General features: G+C 37.0%; 1 protein-coding gene across 1 annotated transcript in view; it reads right to left on the bottom strand.

The window, feature by feature from the left end:
- Window positions 1–2681: 2681 nt before the first annotated feature.
- The window catches only part of GLRA3 (glycine receptor alpha 3), a 106927-nt gene continuing 91688 nt past the window's right edge, over window positions 2682–17920 (bottom strand). Inside the window, exons 8-9 of the mRNA XM_042466432.1 lie at window positions 14474–14620; window positions 2682–4094 (exon numbers count right to left, since the gene is read on the bottom strand). Coding sequence (XP_042322366.1) covers window positions 3813–4094; window positions 14474–14620 — 429 coding nt within the window. The 3' untranslated portion in view covers window positions 2682–3812. The remainder of the gene's footprint in view (window positions 4095–14473; window positions 14621–17920) is intronic.

The following is a 17920-nucleotide window of genomic DNA, read 5'->3' as shown; positions in this document are numbered from 1 at the left end:
ATAAAAATCATAATTTCATCTAGTTTTTCTTTAATTCTCTGAGAATCACTGAAAATCACATTTGCTTCTTTCTTGTTCTTTTATAGTCATCTAAGTCATTTAGATTCTTACAAATATACTATAGAACTTTCCAATATATTATTTGATACTTGAAAGCCTTTGTGGCTAAAGAGTGGGAAATAAATACTTCAAATAAATAAATAAATAAATAAATCTTTTAAACCACAAAGGACCATCACAAATACTCAGACAAAAGGATGTTAAAGAATATACCAATTATAAGTGAGAATGATATTTACAGCCAGTATGGATAAAAAATAAATAGAAATAGAAAAAATATTTCCTTAATATCCTTTCATATCTATATTTGTCATGGTCATTTGCTTATGCATCTGTGTTTGAAAGCCTCCCATTTCGCCAGTTCAATGGAAAAGTTTTTAAATGGTTTCTTCAATGTTTGGCCCTGTGCAGCAGTCCTGATGTTTGTCTTATTCTATACAGTAGAGTTACCAGTTCAGGATCATCACAAGTCCTGACATTTCTGGGCCCAGATCTGGGACCTCAGTATGACCCCTGGTGATATGTGTCATGCATCAAATACCAACCAGAGTTGTTCACAGCTTGTTGCTAAAACATACACACAGAGAGACAAAATGTATTTTCTTCTTTGGCAATTAAAGCAGAAATCTTATCTAAAGAGGCTGTTCCCAGCTCTGGGTGACCTGAGGGGATTGTTCCTTCTCACTCAGCTACTTGCCTTTACCAGAAAGTAGCTGCAAAGCAAATGATGCCACAACAGCTGAGAATGAAGGAATACATTAAGTAAATAGATAGATTGCCCATGGAGAATCTTTGCAAGTTGAAGCAAGAAACCAATGAATCCTTGCAAGCTGCTGTTCTAATTGAGATTTGAACACAGACCTCTCCTGTTGCCTGAAGCCCAACTCTCCAAAACTGGAGAATTTGTACCACATCTTCTGCCTGGAGATGATGCAAGAAAACTGAAGACTCAAGACCTGGCCCTGAGATCTGGCAAACCTACTATGCAAGTAGAGAAGAAAAGGAAAGAATTGAACTGACCATTGATTCACTACAGTATTTCAGGATGCACTACGATAAGTTCAAGATAAGAGAAATGAAGGGAACCATCTTTTTTCTCCCTTTCATACAATTGCCCCCAGGAAGTAAAGGTAGATCAGGTAGTGTCACTGCTGTTGGATTACCGTAAAAGGCACCATGCAAGAGGCCCTACACTGTCTACCTGCTACATATTTTTAACATCAAGTTCAAAATTAAAAGAAAATGAAGGGCAGCCCCTAACCATCCTATAGCTTCCCTGCTATAAACAAATATATTTTATGAAAAAGTTAAAATTTGGGCTAAAATTGAAAACTATAATTTTCATGATAATTTTGACTATTCATCTGCCATGCATCTTACGCATTTTGCCTCTGAGAAAGATTCATGTACTACCATTTCCACAGGATATTGGTCTGTATCTGTAGACTTGTAAACAGACAATATGCGAATTCTTTAATAATAACATAAGAAAAGGCATATAACTATTTTAAAAGTAAAATATTTGGAACATTTATGTTTTGTCATATTCCAAGGCCAGAAGAAAAGCTGTTAACTTCACAGAAATAGTACTGGGTCTTATTTACAACCTATAATTATAGTATACTTTTATAAGTGTTATTTAGGTTCAGTGTCCTAGCACTGCAGTCAGATGTGTAATCTGGTAGCTATATTTTGTCTTTAAGCAGTAGCTTGCATACTGGAGGTCTTCCGCATTGTTGGAGCCCTATTAAAATTACTAGTGATTAAATTTCACTCAATTTTTAAAAATTGTACATTTTTCAGTGGTGTTTGTGAAAGAAAGACTGCTGGTGAATAATGCTATTTAAAAATGAAATAAAATAAAATAAAAAAAACCAGGCCGCACAGCTACTGTGTTTAACTTTATCCAAATAAAATGGGGCTTAATTTTGGCTCAGTCAAGCTTCTGCTTTAGTTTACAGGGCAAGGGGAGTCTATCAAACTGAAAATAGTTCCAGCAATAAGATTTAACATTTAAAAGCAAAAAGGAAGAAGAGAAGAAAAGAAAAAGAAACCCTTGTAGCTATCAGCAGGTATCAACTGTAAGACAACGTTTGGATGCTCAGTTTTGTCCCTTCTTCCGCATCTATAATTAATGAAAGAAGGAATCCAAGGGATTGTGAAATCCCAGAAAAAGCAGAGCGTCTTCATGATTTAAACTATCCAGATTAGAACCACGATGTATATTTTATTAAAGAATACTGATTTTGCTATTATAGGAAATATTTTTCTCCACATTGTGTCCTACCTAACTAATAGATATTTTAGAGGCTGATTAATTAGCCCAGCTATTTCATGTGTATAAAGCATCCAAATACTTCACCAATACATATGGGACCAAATTCACTCTCAGGGCGGACTTTTTATTGCAGAATTTACACAGGTTTAGTAAATAGCATAGACTTTCTAGATCATAGTCATATGCGTGATAGTGAACACTATCCTATATTTCTGCTATTGAACTTGAATTGTTTTCTTTCTGTAAAAAATAAAGTATACAGACATAAAATATTCCAAGCAATCTATTGGTATTTGGTACTGGGGTATTCTTTTGTCCAGCCAGAATATACCGGGGGGGGGGGGGGGGGGGGTCTCATTGGAGTTTTTGAACAAGACTCACCAAAACAGACTTATGTATCCATTCTGACACCAAACATGTGGATGCATTTTGGGATATTTACTATGCCAAAATACATTGAGATTTGGCTTAGAGCTGAAAACAAATGTCTCAAAAGGCAATTATGCATTTCTCCCCCATCAGTGAGGGATGGAACTTGCAGGCTAATTTTAAGCATGTTTACATGGAAGTATGTTGCAGTGATCTTAAGGATAAGCACTTTCTAATGAGTATGTATATTAGTAGGCAATAATTTTTCCATCAATTTCCCACAGTTTCAATACTTGTTAACTTAATTATCCTTCTCTGGCTTATTGAAATACTGTCACCGGACTGCGTTATACTAATTTGTGACACGGCTGGGAACTATCACTGGAATCAAAAACACTATTTTAAAAAGGATTTTGATCAATTCAGCACATGGCTTATTTCAGAATAGCACTGCAGCATGACTAGAAAAATCAATGGGATCTCATTGACTTAGTGGTTTGTGGTTTTCCTCACTATGAAATATTCTGTAGGAAGTTTCTCTTTGTAAACTATAGCCTATAATGTGTCCTGTGCTTATTAGAAAAGCCACTGACAGTACCCTTAAATCTAGAAAACATGCGTCATCACTTAAAAGGGAAATCTCTTGAACAAATAGCTACATTTTTCAGAATTAAGACGAAGGCAAATATTTGCTTGTAAATTTAAAGGAGAGTTAAAAGTGTAATAGCAACTTTGTTAGTATGGCACTTGTCTAAAGACATCTGGAATTTCCTTTGATAGATTTGAAAAATACATTGAATTAAAAATTGTAGCAAGGAACATCAAAGAATGCTGTACCATTATGTAACACTATGTATAAATTTGTTGGCAGTAGAGTTTTAGTCTAGAATGTTGTGATTTTACTTTGAAAAATTAGGTTACTTCTAGTTAATAACAAGTAGAAACACTGTTGTAGCAAGTACTGTATCTTCATAGGATGTCATTCTTCTCTCTTTGTGACTTTGCATAGCAAGTCAAATATTATTTACCCCCTCCATGCCCTTTGTGAGCCTATCAGTACATTTATACTGATCTGTACCACCAAGACTGTTATGCCCTGGAAATCTTAATCTTGCTTTTGGTGAATGTCCTCGTGCCTAACGATTTTATAGATGACCCAGTAAAAAATGTTGAATATCAGAAAAGCTAGTGGAAAACAAGCTCGGGAGATGGTGTCAATTTTCTTCGCCCGATCAATGAACACCTTCCTCATTTCTTCAGGGGTTTTTGGTGCAGGTTGAGTTGGATTATTTGGCCCCTTTGGAGCTACTCCATCTTTTGCTTGTATACATGGTGGTCCCATTCCATACCCTGTGAAACTGAACCGATTCTCTCTCATGTCATCATCCTGTAAAAAAAACAAAACAAACACAAACAATCCCTAATGGGATTATAAAGACCTGGATCATTATGACAATCCTGTATTCCAAATATATGAAAATTAGCACGCCATACTTCATTATTTTCAGGCTTCGAGGAAAGCTTTCCTCTTCGCAAGGTTGAATATTCACCCTTCCTATGTCACCAGGGGTAGATATTTGAGGATCCCTTTTGCAAATCGAATATGTACATGTGAACTATCTCCAAATACTCTCCAACATATTATATTTCTTTGCCTGCTGTACCAAAAACCGAGAGCGAAATTGCTAAAGAAACTATTGGAAATGAACTACTGCTTAACGGATATAACTCTAGTACATTTATTGGAGGATTGTAATGTACAGATTACACGATTGATGGCCAATTTTCTAATGGAGGCAACAAAAATCTGGCACAAACTAAATAATGGTTAGAGTTTAGTGTTAGATGATTTTAAGGACGATAAATTTTAAATTTTTAAAGTATTCCTGTAAACTATTTTAGTTTAATTTTGTATTGTATTGTTTGTTGTATATTGTCTATTGAGATGCCTAATAAAGGTTGATAGATTATTTTCTTTGTTTTTCAGTACTGGAATCTTTTGTTGAAAATACAAAAGCTTCAGTAACCCAACAACTGTTTGCTGTTTCTCAATCTATTTACTTCCATGTCAGTCACAACTTTGCAGTCCCAAAGTATTCATTGACAGCAGCTTGCCTGAGAATTATTTGAATCAAACATCTTCTTTTGCCATACTATGACCAAGGAGCATCATGAGAGAGTTTTCCTCCAGTCACCTAGAAACTATGCAGGCTATAGATGGACATTACATAATGTAAGAGGAATTCTTGCCTAGAGCTGAGTAGTACATGAACAGTGTACACTATATAGATTTTTTGTTGCTTATTGCATGGGGGAATAGTATATGAGAACTGCACCTCTGTTAGTAACTATGCTGACCTATGTCTTTGTATACAGACAATGTGTAACAAGGCTGCTAGCAGAATATACGAAAGCATAGAGAGAAGACCTTTAGGATATAATGTTTGGATTATTGGATAAAATGCTGATGCCAGATAGTGCCCTTAAAAACTTCATACTCATGATGCAAACTCTCATTAAAACTATATTTTCAGAGAGAACAAATGATATGGGTGATGCCAATGGAATGTATTTAAAGTGCTGAATTGTGGGAGATATTGTACTAATAGTAAAAAGGTAAAGAATAAAGATACCACAAGGAATCTTTAAATGAATGTACAGAATGAAGTGGACAATGTTCTTTCCTGTGCAAGGGGCCTTTTGGACAGTCAAATATTAAATCCTGCAAAATCTGGGCTATGTCCAAATTATTATGAAGTAAGATTTTAATGTGCACTTCATTTTTGCAACAGCTCTTATTTGGAAGTAGCAGTTTTGAGTGCTGGCAGGAGAGAATTATAAGGATCATTTTCTTTGGATTCTTCATTGCTTTTCTTCAGTGCTTTTCTTTGGATTCTTCATTGAGTACTATCACTAGTATTGACCTCTACATCCTAACCATTTCTTTTCACCTTGTGACATTCATAGACAGATACTGCAAAAAATATCAAAAATATAAGGAAGGAGATACTGTTCCTTCCTTAAATAAAAGTGGTCAAGGAGGCTAGAATAATTTCACCTGCCTGGAAAAGAGGAAACATAATTTCATAATATATTTCCTCGTTTCATATTATTTTATATCATAGCTTTATATAAATCCCATATTAATAGAGAACTCTCACATTAATTTTGTATTAGTGCCACACAAGACAATTTGCCATGTCATTTTTTTCTAAGCTGCATGCTTTATTCTAAATTTCAGCTCTATTAAGACTATTTAAAATATCAATTTTAATATGACAGCAGCAGAAATTGCTTCCACCTGTAGATGGAGCCAAACTAATTTTTTAAAAAGATATATAAACCTCATACATCAATAACAATTCACCAAACACATTTCTAGATTGAGTTTGCTACATCTATTGCTGCCAACGTGACAAAGAAAAAGAAATAAAAAATGATCCAACACCAAGGAAATGAATAAACTGTGAATAACTAACAAATAAAGGAGAATAACAACAAAAATGTTATCAAGTTGCAAAGCACTGGTAGCTGAACATCTCGCCTAGATTTGCTATGGCTGCTGTGATACTGCAGAATTAGTGCAGTTTGACACAGATTTAACTGTCATGATTCCAGCCTATGGAATCATGGCATTTGCAGTTTGTTGTGACACTACAACTCTCTGACAGAGAAGGCTAACTATCCCACAGAACTACAAATCCCAGAATTCCATAGCATTGAGTCATGGCAGTTAAAACACTATCAAACTGCAAAAATTCTGCAGTGCAGATGTAGCCATGTGGTTGGCATACCGTTTGTTAGTCCCAAATAGAATAGATGCATTCAATCAATTGTTGGAATATGTAGATAAACCTAAAGCATTCAAGTCAGGACTGAAGGAGATTTTAGCCTTGTGTTAGAACTTGAATGACAGATTGTTAAGGCATACTAGGTGCTATAGGCTATATTTGAGAGAATAGAGCTGGCAAAACCACTTCTGAGTATTCCTTGCCTTAAAAACCCTATGAAATTCATGAGGTCACCAAAAATCAGTAGGTGACTTGAAGGTACATAGACACACAGAGAGAAGCTGTAAATATTGTGGTTTTTTGCACTAGGGTTCCCGACTACATGAAACCCTTAAATGCTAAGATAAATAGTATGTATGAATGTAATGTCCATTTAAGTGTTTGATTGTTTTAATTTTCATGGCTTAAAATAGGGTTTTGGTTGGATATATGGTTTAATGTTTTTTAAATCTTATGTGCTCTACAGCAGTTTTAGGAGTTCTGTTTTAATGTATATCACTTTGCAACTCATTCAGGAGAAAAGCTGGATAGAAATCAATCAATCAAACAAACAAACAAATGTAACATTGCCACATATTGGTGTGGTAGACTAGATTGAAGGCACTAGAGTATGGTGAACCTAAAAGAGAGACAAAAGCTCATGCTGCTTGGGGAAAAGGGAGATTTTTGTTCCCTAGTCTCCTCCCTTGTCCTCTATGCATTTATAGAACTCTTCCCCTGCACCACATTTCAAACAGGAATGGGAAATATGATGGCATGGACAATCCTAACTTTATATTGGATTATATATAACACTTGAATGATATATGACACTACAGGATCTTGTCTAGTTCCTTCATAGAGGCCCTTTCAAGTCTCCTAGTCTTCTGATTTCTTGACTGCAAGTCTCCATTTTGTTTGATGACTGAGCCAAGGTATGGAAAAACTTGAATTATTTCAATGGAGATTATCACATTCGCTTTATAGTGATTTATCCCTGATAGGATAAAGTTGCCTAAAAGCCGGCTTGGAGAGGCTTGGCTTTAACCCCTGTTTGCGGTCGCGGTCTGCTCTCATGCTCCAGCTATTTTAGTCCAAATTAGAGGTTTTTAACCCTGGCAAAGTTGCTAGTTATAATGGTAATGAATTATTCCCTTCTTTGCCACAAGCATTGCCACTACTAGCATAACTTCACAGTATAGCCATACCTGTTTGCCATCCAGGTAATATAAAGAGGAATGGAACTGCCAGATTCTGTACTAGAAACATTATGGATGTAATGATTTTTAATTCCACCAAAACTAATTGGCATCTCGTAAACTAGAGAGCCTGAATGATCTAGGGGTTTGAGCATTGGACTACAACTCTGGAGATCAGGGAATGATTCCTTGCTCTGCCATGGAAGCCCACTGGGTGACCTTGGGCTAGTCACACACTCTCAGCCCCAGAAAACCTTAGGATTGCCATAAGTCACAAACAGCTTGAAGACAACAAAAACAACCCTAGAATGGCAATTTTAGCAAGGTAAATAATGCCACACATGCAAACCTTTGGGCCAGGTCATACTAATGTGAATGAGCAATACTGTCAAGCTCTGTATTCCAGATTCAGGTAATGGGACATAATGAAGGAGCTTGAAAATATCCTGAAGCTAGCAGTACTTTTATTCCCACAAAAACATTCATCTCTTGGGTTAAAAGGATAATTTCATTCATTGATTATACTTATACTTGGCTATACGTGACTTTTACAAACACATCTAGAAATACAATTCATCATCTCTATTAACACTCTTTGCTTAATTATTTTCCTATTAAATGTAAAGTTGCCCTGATTTTTCATCAGTTATGCTCCTTTTTCCTTACTCTGCCTTAGTCTGTAAGAAATTTCCATACTTTACTTTGTAAGAAATTTTAGTATTTCATCATCTGTATGTAGGCATGGTATAATAGTTTAAGCGTTGGACTAGGACACTGGGAGACCATGGTTTGAATCCCCATTCAGCCATGGAACCCTACTCATTGACCTCTCAGCTTCAGAAGAAGGCAAGGAAAAAACCCTCTGAGCAAGTTTTACCCAGGAAATCTTGTGATAAATTTGCCTTAGTATCACCATAAATCAGAAATAACTTGAAGGCACACAACAACATTGTGCCTATAGCCTCTACCTTTCAAATGTTGTTGTTGTTGTTGCTGCTGTGTACGTTCAAGTCTTTTCTGACTTATCGTGACCCTATCAAGGGATTTACTTGGCAGCTTTTATTCAGAAGAGGTTTGCCATTGCCTTTCCCTTATGCTGAGAGCATGTGACTCATGTGGGTCTCATGGCCAAGCTTGGAATGGTCTCGTCTTCAGAGTCATAGTCCAACACTCAAACCACTATGCCATGCTAGCATACCACCTCCTGGTACATCTGGTATTTTTTTTTAGTATGAACCCTAAAAATGTAGAAATTTTAAAAAAATCCCACACAGTTCTTAATATGCATGCAGGTTTTTCTAAGTCAATGTTTCTTAATACACATGCAGACTTGCTAAATCAAGTATCATCTCAAGAGCCATCAAAGTAAGGGGCTGGGCTGCTGTCTTGGCATATCAGCATCACTGCACAAAATGCCCAGCCTTAAAAAGATGAGAACATTTCATTTTGTTTAGGTCCTTGACTATATTAGTTTGTGTTTGATGCATATTTTGGCCATTTATTATTCTTAGCAAGTGTACACAGCTATGCCTGTGTCACTCAGGACATGGTGACAAGAAAGTGAAACTGTAAATTTTTCTGTCTTCTGTTGCTGTAAGTCAAGGTGGACAACTCTGGTGGGTTTGAGGGGCTATTTCTGCCCCTCAGGTCCCTGAGTCACAAGGATTACCAAAAATACAAAACACTTCAGGTTTTAAGGGAGCTTTTTGAGCCTTCCAGGAAAGGCAGTTCTCCCATTTTTTGGGGGGAGATGGAATAAAAAAATCCAGTTTGATGCATTCATAGGAGTCCAAGACCACAAGGCAGTGCTTTTCCAATCAAGTCTTTATGTATTTTGGAAAGGAAATTACTGTGAAACAGATACACTGTAAACTGCAATGACTGCTTTGTGATACACTGCTTGTACTATGTTTGAGAAGATGAAAATCTCAACAAGAACTGGTAATCTGTTTCAGGAGTCAGGTAGCTACCTCAGGTAGTTCAACTGTAACTACCTACAAGTAGTTCAACAAATTAGCATGACATGGTTCAAAACAGCAGGTCTCTTTCTGCTCCCTTCTATTTTCTTTGATCCCCAAAGCAAACAGGGATCAATATATTTACTTTTGTTACATGTATTTAAGTGACTATAGACTGAAACAGACCGGCAGTAAACGCCAGGTTAGGGATGGATGGGGGCATAGTGTTTAGATGACACACTCCACAGTGCCTCCCCCAAGCCAATGTCACACCACCCGCCTGACCAGATGGAGGGCAGTGTTGTTTCATGGTGGTGGTGCAGCGTTCATACGCCGCACACCACAGGAATGCAGAAGAGCCACCTTCAAGGAAGAAAGGGTAGCTTTTTTCCACCCCAAAAAGGATGGGTATTTTGGTACTTCTCTTTGGGCTGGAAAAACTCTGGATTGGGACAATGGTGTGCAGTTGCTGCAGCTCCAATTCAGCCCCAATCCTTTAGGGCCATCCGCACCTGCCCTGTCTTTTTATGTTTCTGTATTATATGTATTGAAATCCAGTCTTGTTACAGTCAACAAAAGCACTTGCAGAAAGTAAGACATAGGCTTGCAGCCTTAATGTATTAATTTCAAGGACATTTTACTATTGAAAAGATTCAGATATAAATTTTATGGGACATATTAACATCAATCAATGTTTGATTCAATTATAAAGAAGGGGGTGTCTTTTGAGTACAACATATGTCATCACATAGAGGTCATATGGAATTAAACAGCGTTCATATGGAAAGACATTAGTTCAGACAAATGGACTGGGCTGTTGTTAATGACTGGATATCATGTTATGACAAATGGGACATCTTTTACAGAGTTTACCCTTAAATTTATATTGTAGATTTGAGCCAATGTTCCGTCTACGACTTCTGCACTTCTCAAGCCATTGCTACGCCACAATGATTCACTGATTTCATTTCCACCAAGCTTTCCCTCATGAAACTTCCATCAAAATGGAAGGAGGACCAAAATAAATGAAAAAAAAGAAAGGAAGGGAAAAAAAGAAAAAAAGAGGAAAGGAAATTAAAAAGTGATTATTGAGTTAAAACTAAATAAAAGGATGTAGTCAAGCAGGTGCACCAACTGATTCCCTCTCTAAAGAATGAGATACTGTGGCTTCAGTTAAAAAACTGAACACTTCTGAAAAGTAAATAAAGAGTATTAAAATATAGCCTGAGAACAAACTATGTTTTTCCCCTAGCACAAGTACAAAATTAGTATGCATGCTTGCTTTTTTAAAGCTGGAAATGTCAACAAGCAAAGCAATAGCCATATGTATCAATTATGTATGATACATCTCCAACTTGCTCTCTCCACTGTCTTGTAAGAGCTTTCTAAAGGGCAAAATGGTGTACATTTTAGATGTAATCATCATAAATATCTTCAGAATCAGCCTATAAGTATGAACTGAGTAACAATGATTTATGGAATGATATTTTTACAATGTGATTTCTTCCCAAAAGAATGCTGGTTGTAACTGATTTTTAAAAAATCTGCTTTCCATTTGTTTTTCATGTTTACATTATTGATAGCCCTCATACATGTGATAACTTTGGGTTTTATCTCTCCTTGAAAATGCCTCACAACATTTCTTCTTGTTGTGATAATGACAAGAACATGCTCCTAAGTCAGCAAGGAATAAGGAAATACATTATCTGTCCATGTTTTTGTTGAAGTTTGTGGCCAAGGACACTTTCAATTCTTGAGCATTGTAGTTTATATCTGAAATGAACTTTCCCCTGTAAATCAGACTTGGAATAATGCAGGATAAATTTAAAGGTCAAATATATCTGCTCCGAGGTACAATTTACTGAGGAAAAAAGAAATCTAAAAGTCATGTTTGTGTGATATCTGTTGGAATGATGCACAGATAAAGCTATTTCGTTAGAAGAGTGCCAGAAAGTTAAAACAAAACCAATCAGAACTAGTCACATTTATTTTTTTAAAATTATCTGCTTACAATCTCACTCCAAAAATGGAGGAGGCACAAAGTAAATATGACACTGAAAGTGTTGAAACAAACGTCTTTTGTCTAGCTTGTCTTAGTACGGGAATTAAATGGTGATACCTAGTATGTACAGGAGATAACATTTCTTCCCCACTTCATCATACATACAACTTTACTGCAGTTTCCAGCTTATAGAACCACACTAGGCTGGTTCTGGTGTTATTAATACAATTTCTTGAATATGCAAAGAGGTGAATGTGGAGCTCTGCCCAGCTCCATTATCAGTTCCCTCTTGTGGAAAATGACATGCTTGAAGAGATGTTTCATTTGCTTGAAAGTTCTCTTGGTCAGTAAGGTTCCTGATTTTCATGAGAACAGAAACTTCTCCTCTTCAGATATATTGTTTTCCATATGAGGAAAATGACAATAGAAGGTGGCAAGACTAGGAATTTCCCTACTCCCATATTCAAGAAAGAGTAATGTGTAATATTTTGAACAGAAGCAATATTATTCAACAGAGCAGAGGAGAGTAAGTTGATTAATCTCAACATAGTAGGTTGGTTAATCGCAGACAGGTGACAACTACTGTTTTACAAAGAAATTGATCAGCCAATTTGGAATTCACATTTTGAATATTGAAGTCAAATTCCAATTTTGTAATCTGATTCTTTTCAACGCTATTTCTAATGACATTTTTAGAGCACCGGCCCCAGGCAGAATAAGACAGCTACTTATATCCAAGAACAGATGGCAAGTGGTGCCTGAGTAACTACTTCATTGTTCTTCACTTTTCTTCACCCATAGCCTTTATCCCTTTATTTATATCCCACCTTTTCCCCAGCAGTGAGACTCAAGGGATATATTGCTCAGTATCACCATGTCTGAAAACTGATACTATGCTAAACAGGTCAGTTGTTTGAGCCATTTAAATGGAACATTCATTATGCTCATAAAATAAACTTAAGGTGAAATTCCACAAATCTACTTGAGTCATTTATACTCTTATTTTATTTATTGATTTCTGATCATTTCCTGGTTAGATAAAGTTCAGTGTTTCTTCTTTTTCTTCTTTTACCCTAGTTGCAGAATGAGAAAATTCAAATCTATGTCTTAAGCTAGAAAACTGGCAACTGTTTAGCCACTGTCAGATGGTTCACAAAGTAAGCACTAAGCTTTATAATTATGTGAAGGCAAAAGGAATAGGAAAAGCCAAGTCAGGGAGTCAACGAAACCCAGCTGCTTGGTCTGATTTGCTGAAGAGAAAATCAGTTGCTCTTAAAAACCTTAACAAATTGTCTGTGTTTTACAAAAAAAATATTTTCTTACACAGGCACTTCAGCATAATTAAGTTTCTCACTTCTGTGGATTCTGGCACACTATCATCTGCATCATTAGAGCTTATCTGGTAGTAATGTTAAATCCTCCAGTTAGTTATCTGAAACTGCATAAGCCTTTAAATTATCTGTGTATACACATATTTAAATCTGTATCCTATCTTGTAAGAAAGACTATTGGCAATTAACTCCTTGTAATATGGGAAATATTTGCAATTGTAAACTGAAAATGTTTTAGGAAACAGAGATGTCTCTAGTGCTTTGTGGCTATGACTTGCTTATGGAGAAGGATGAAATAAGTTTCCATTCTTCATTTAATAAATAATTGCAACCAGTCCCAGTGGAGGTTATATTACTCATCCCCCCCCCCCCAAGAAGTTGCTGGCTTATGAAAAGGCACCATAGTTTTTCTACTCTGTGTCCATCATTATAGGACATTGTGCCACTACTGATCTCCTCTTTGTTTTTTTCCACAGCTCTCAGAGGTTTTATCTATGTTATGTGCATCCTCCCAGCCACATTAAAAATAGAAATGAAGGATGAAAGCAGAAGAATAAAAGAGACAGAAACCAAATTATAAAACAGAAACTTAAAAGATGCTAGGTCTCAAACTGGAACTTTTTTAAAAAATATATAACTAAATATTTATGTATTACAGTGTATGATATTGATGATGCATATGGATACTTGTTTTTGATAGAGGCAAAACAACTTGAACTCTCTTCTTCCGTCACTAACAGCAACAGAGACTCAGTGAGAGAATTATATAAGAAGTGACCCTCCTGCCTGTAGTTTGCAGACCCCCTTCTCTTACAGTCATCTTAGAAGGAGATTTATCCCTTGGATCAAGTGCTTTGTAAGTAGCACATAGGCTCAACCTCAGTTTACCATGAAAGGGTTTATGATAAGTTGTGATAAAAAGATTAACTCATCTCAAATGTGTAAATCAAAATCTAGCATTCTACTTAAAATGCTTACAGTGTAGTGTCTAATTGACTTGAAATGATTTTTCCTTGCCTCTACCTCACACAAAATGACTGGCAATTTTCTAATTAAAAAAAAAAACCCAGAACAAAACAGGGCGCAAAACTTTTGCTAGAAATAAAGTTCTTGTGTTTGATAAAAGCTTATAAAAACCCTGAATGCAACTGCCCAAGCCTTCCAATGAGCCAGTCAGGAAATTATTTTAACACATCTCTTACCAGCAGTCTCCATCATGAAGGGACAATCTGCTAGTATTCTCTAGTGGAGAAATTAAACTCTGTGCAGAAAGCTTCTACATGTCTCTCCACTCAAATCCCTTTTTAATCCAGACTTGGAAGGTTTCAGTGGGATTTGTGAATTACTGAGGCCTTGTGGTGACCTTATGTAAAGGAGGGAATGTCATCCTGTGTTAACATGTTATTTCTACAGCCACTTTTTAGACAGTATCCTATTGTTACAAAGTTAACAGGCTCCCCAATGCCCCTGGCCTGTGTTTCCCTAACTTAGGCTTTCCATATTTACCTTGTTCTTCTTCCTCTTTCGGTGAAATCTCAAAAGTTCTTTATGTTGTCTTGACACAAAGTTTACAGCTGCATATTCCAGGAGTGCCGAGAATACAAAAAGCAGGCAAACAGCCATCCAGATGTCAATAGCCTTGACGTATGATACCTATAGATAGCACAGAGCAGAAGACTGCTGGTATTAGAAACACAGATGGGAAGTTTAGTGACTCCTAATGTCAAGGGAAAATAAATGTATTTCCTCACATCAGAGTAAAATCTAGCTGTATAAAAAAGACAAAAGGCAAACCTATATGTCTACTAAAAGTAATGCTTTATGAAAAACTCTTACCCTAAAGGCATTTTTCTAAAACTATTTGTGCCATTAAATATAAAATGTTTAGGATGAAATACAGCATCACAAAACATGGTGTCAACACCAACAATGCAACTGGAAAAAACAGCCCAAATCTTCAAACTCAGTTTCCCCCCCTACATTTTGAACATAATGAAAAGATTTCTTATGTTTGACTATGGCTGCACTATCAGCTTAGGCAAATGCAGTACCCCAAGTATGCAGATAGTAGATTGGATCTGAAGAGAACCAATTCAGATAAGCACACAGGAGTTTTTGCATTTTCTTGACCTATTTGTGACCCACATAAACAATTTCTAGATGCAATGGCCCATCATGAATCATATAAGATGGTGCATAGAGGGGATAGTGCAAAAGGGGAGAGAAGAGAGAAGTTCCTTCCAGATATATCTTTAAGGATATATCTGCACTGTCGAAATAATGCATGACATCACTTTAATTGCCATGGCTCCATCCTACAGAATCCTGGAATTTGTAGTTTTGTGAGGGACTAACGATGAGGCAGAGAAGGCTAAAGACCTTGTAAATCTATAAATCCTAGGATTCCCTAGGCTACAACACTTAAAGTGATGTAAAACAAAATTATTTCTGCAGTGTAGATGCACTCTAACAGCTTCCAGAGACCGGCAATAAAGGCCAGCATCAGGTTGGAGTGGCAGCGCAGTGTCCACATGGCGCACGTTCTGACTCCACCCCAATGTCAGTGTGACACCACATGCCCCACTGCACATGAGGCAGCATCATGGCATTCCTCTGGCACTGCATCTAGATGACACAGCACCAAAAGAGTGCCAAATAGCCGTGGTGGTGGCAACTATGGAGCTGCTATTTGTGGCTCATTTTTGCACCACAGAAAGGCCAGATTGGGGCCGCAGCATGTAGTTGCCACAGCCCTGATCAGGCGCTCAAAGGGGCAGCATGTGCATCCCCAAATCAGCATCTAGCCCGATTTAAGACTATTTTTCCTCCTCCTGAAACTTACCCACTCCACATTTTTCAGGTGAGTCCACAACCCATTCAGAGATAATTTTCATGAAGTGCAGTTGGAAGGAATGTGGAAATTTAGGCGGGTTACACACTGCCATTTAGTACGTATTCTATACGTTACTAGGGTTAGGAAGGGGCGGTGCTTCCGCACCCCCCTAACCCTAGTACGTATAGAATACGTACAAGATGGCAGCGCCCTGTTCATACGGGCACCGCCATCTTTACGTACGTACGTGTGCTCCGGACTCGCGCGGCGTCTATGACATCGCGAGTCTGCACCAGATGGACGTCATAGAGGCGCCACAAAAAGAAGCTCCAAAATGGAGCTTCTTTTTTGCTCTGCACGGGAGCCGTGCGGTGTGGCTGCTGCGGCTCCCTCATGGAGCAAATGGCGCCGGCGGGAGACCGCCTCAAAGCGGTGGTCAATAACCCGCCTCACTTTCAAAAACTGCCTTAAAGCTTCAGTTTGATGCACACTCTGCTAAGTTTAAGTCCTACTGAAAAAAATGGGTCTAGCTTAGTAAAATACTTCCAAGAAAAGATTTTGCTGAAGATTCACTTTAACCAATGTGTTCACATGTCATCACAAACAAAGGGAAGAGCACAAATTAAATATAAGGCCCGCACCACAATTCTGTGTAGCAGACTGTGTAATTTTAAATATGTGTGTCTGAATGGGAAAATAAAAACCATGTACTCTTTTAATTCTAGAACCATGTCCTAAATGTGAACATTTTTAGGACATTTCTCAAAACAAAATAAGTGAGGAACTGAACAACTGACAGTTTCACATAATGCTTAGTTTCAAACTAACCTGGCCTTTTATTTAGAAATAATGATCAAAATTGTTTTTTGACAGTACTAAAGCATTAATTCAGTTTAAGTAAATTAGAATTGATGAAACCATTAGTTTAAATCAGATGGCTAATCCCAACTAGAATAGAGTAATTGCATCAGTAGGACATACCTAAGTGTTGATTTATCATTCAGAAATCAATTCCTTAGAATTAATCTAGATGGAACTCGCAATTAGATTTTAGCTATTAATGATAAAGGAGCTTAATTGTCTATTATAGCTAAAAGCAGTCTTAAATTTTAAGGGACACATGCAAAATACAGTACAGTATTTCTTATTTCCTCAGTCCTTTCTCCAGCCATGGTTAGGTCTGTTTTCTTAATAGGTGCACTGTAATTTTTTCTTCTTCTGGAAGCATTTGAAACTCTTTTAAGAATTAGCACGTATACTATTTTCTGGGGACAACATGACAAAAGAAATTAAGCTACAAAGCTGATTGAACTGTTCTCTTTATTCCCAGACACTGGTTAATTATTTCCTAAAACTGAATAATGAGTATTAAAACATTTAAACAATGTGAGTTATTTTCAGTCCAGTGATCTGAACGGTGCTTACTGTTTGTTTGTTTGTTTGTTTGTTTATTAAAAATCTATTTTAAATATGTCTGTTAACCTCCTTGAGCACTACTCTGTTTAGCAGAAAAGTGGAACAAAAATATAACAATAAATGTATGTGTATTGAGGAACTTTCTTCCTCAAAACTTTGGTGGTGTCCTTATGTCTACTTACATCATATATATATATATATATATATATATATATATATATAGAGAGAGAGAGAGAGAGAGAGAGGTTATTTGTAACTGGCTGGCCCAGTCTGCAGTGTCTCTTGTGTTCCTTGATTCTTGTTTGCACACTGTGTTTGGTGATCCCTACAGCATCCATCCCAACATCCAATTCACTATGGAAAAAGAAATGCAAGGAACACTGCCATTCTTTGATGTCCTAGTCATCCACACACCGAACCAACGTTTGGGTCACACAGTATACAGAAAACCCACACACAGAGACCGATACCTGCACAAGAACTTCAAGCATCACCCAGGACAAAAAAGAGGCACAATTAAAACACTGGTAGACCGAGCAAAACGCATCTGTGAACCCCACTTCTTGGAAGATGAACTGAAACACCTAGACCGGCTCTACAGGCTAATGGTTATTCCAGATCTGACATCAGAAGGGCTGTCAAGCCCAGAAAAACCCAGAGGAGTGAAGACAAGCAGGGAAGGTATTTTTTCCAGACATCAAAGG

This window comes from Sceloporus undulatus, chromosome 5, assembly GCF_019175285.1.
Source record: "Sceloporus undulatus isolate JIND9_A2432 ecotype Alabama chromosome 5, SceUnd_v1.1, whole genome shotgun sequence".
NCBI classification, from domain to species: Eukaryota; Metazoa; Chordata; class Lepidosauria; order Squamata; family Phrynosomatidae; genus Sceloporus; species Sceloporus undulatus.
The sequence above is the reverse complement of the archived record's forward strand: the minus strand, read 5'-3'. Positions and strand labels throughout refer to the sequence as shown.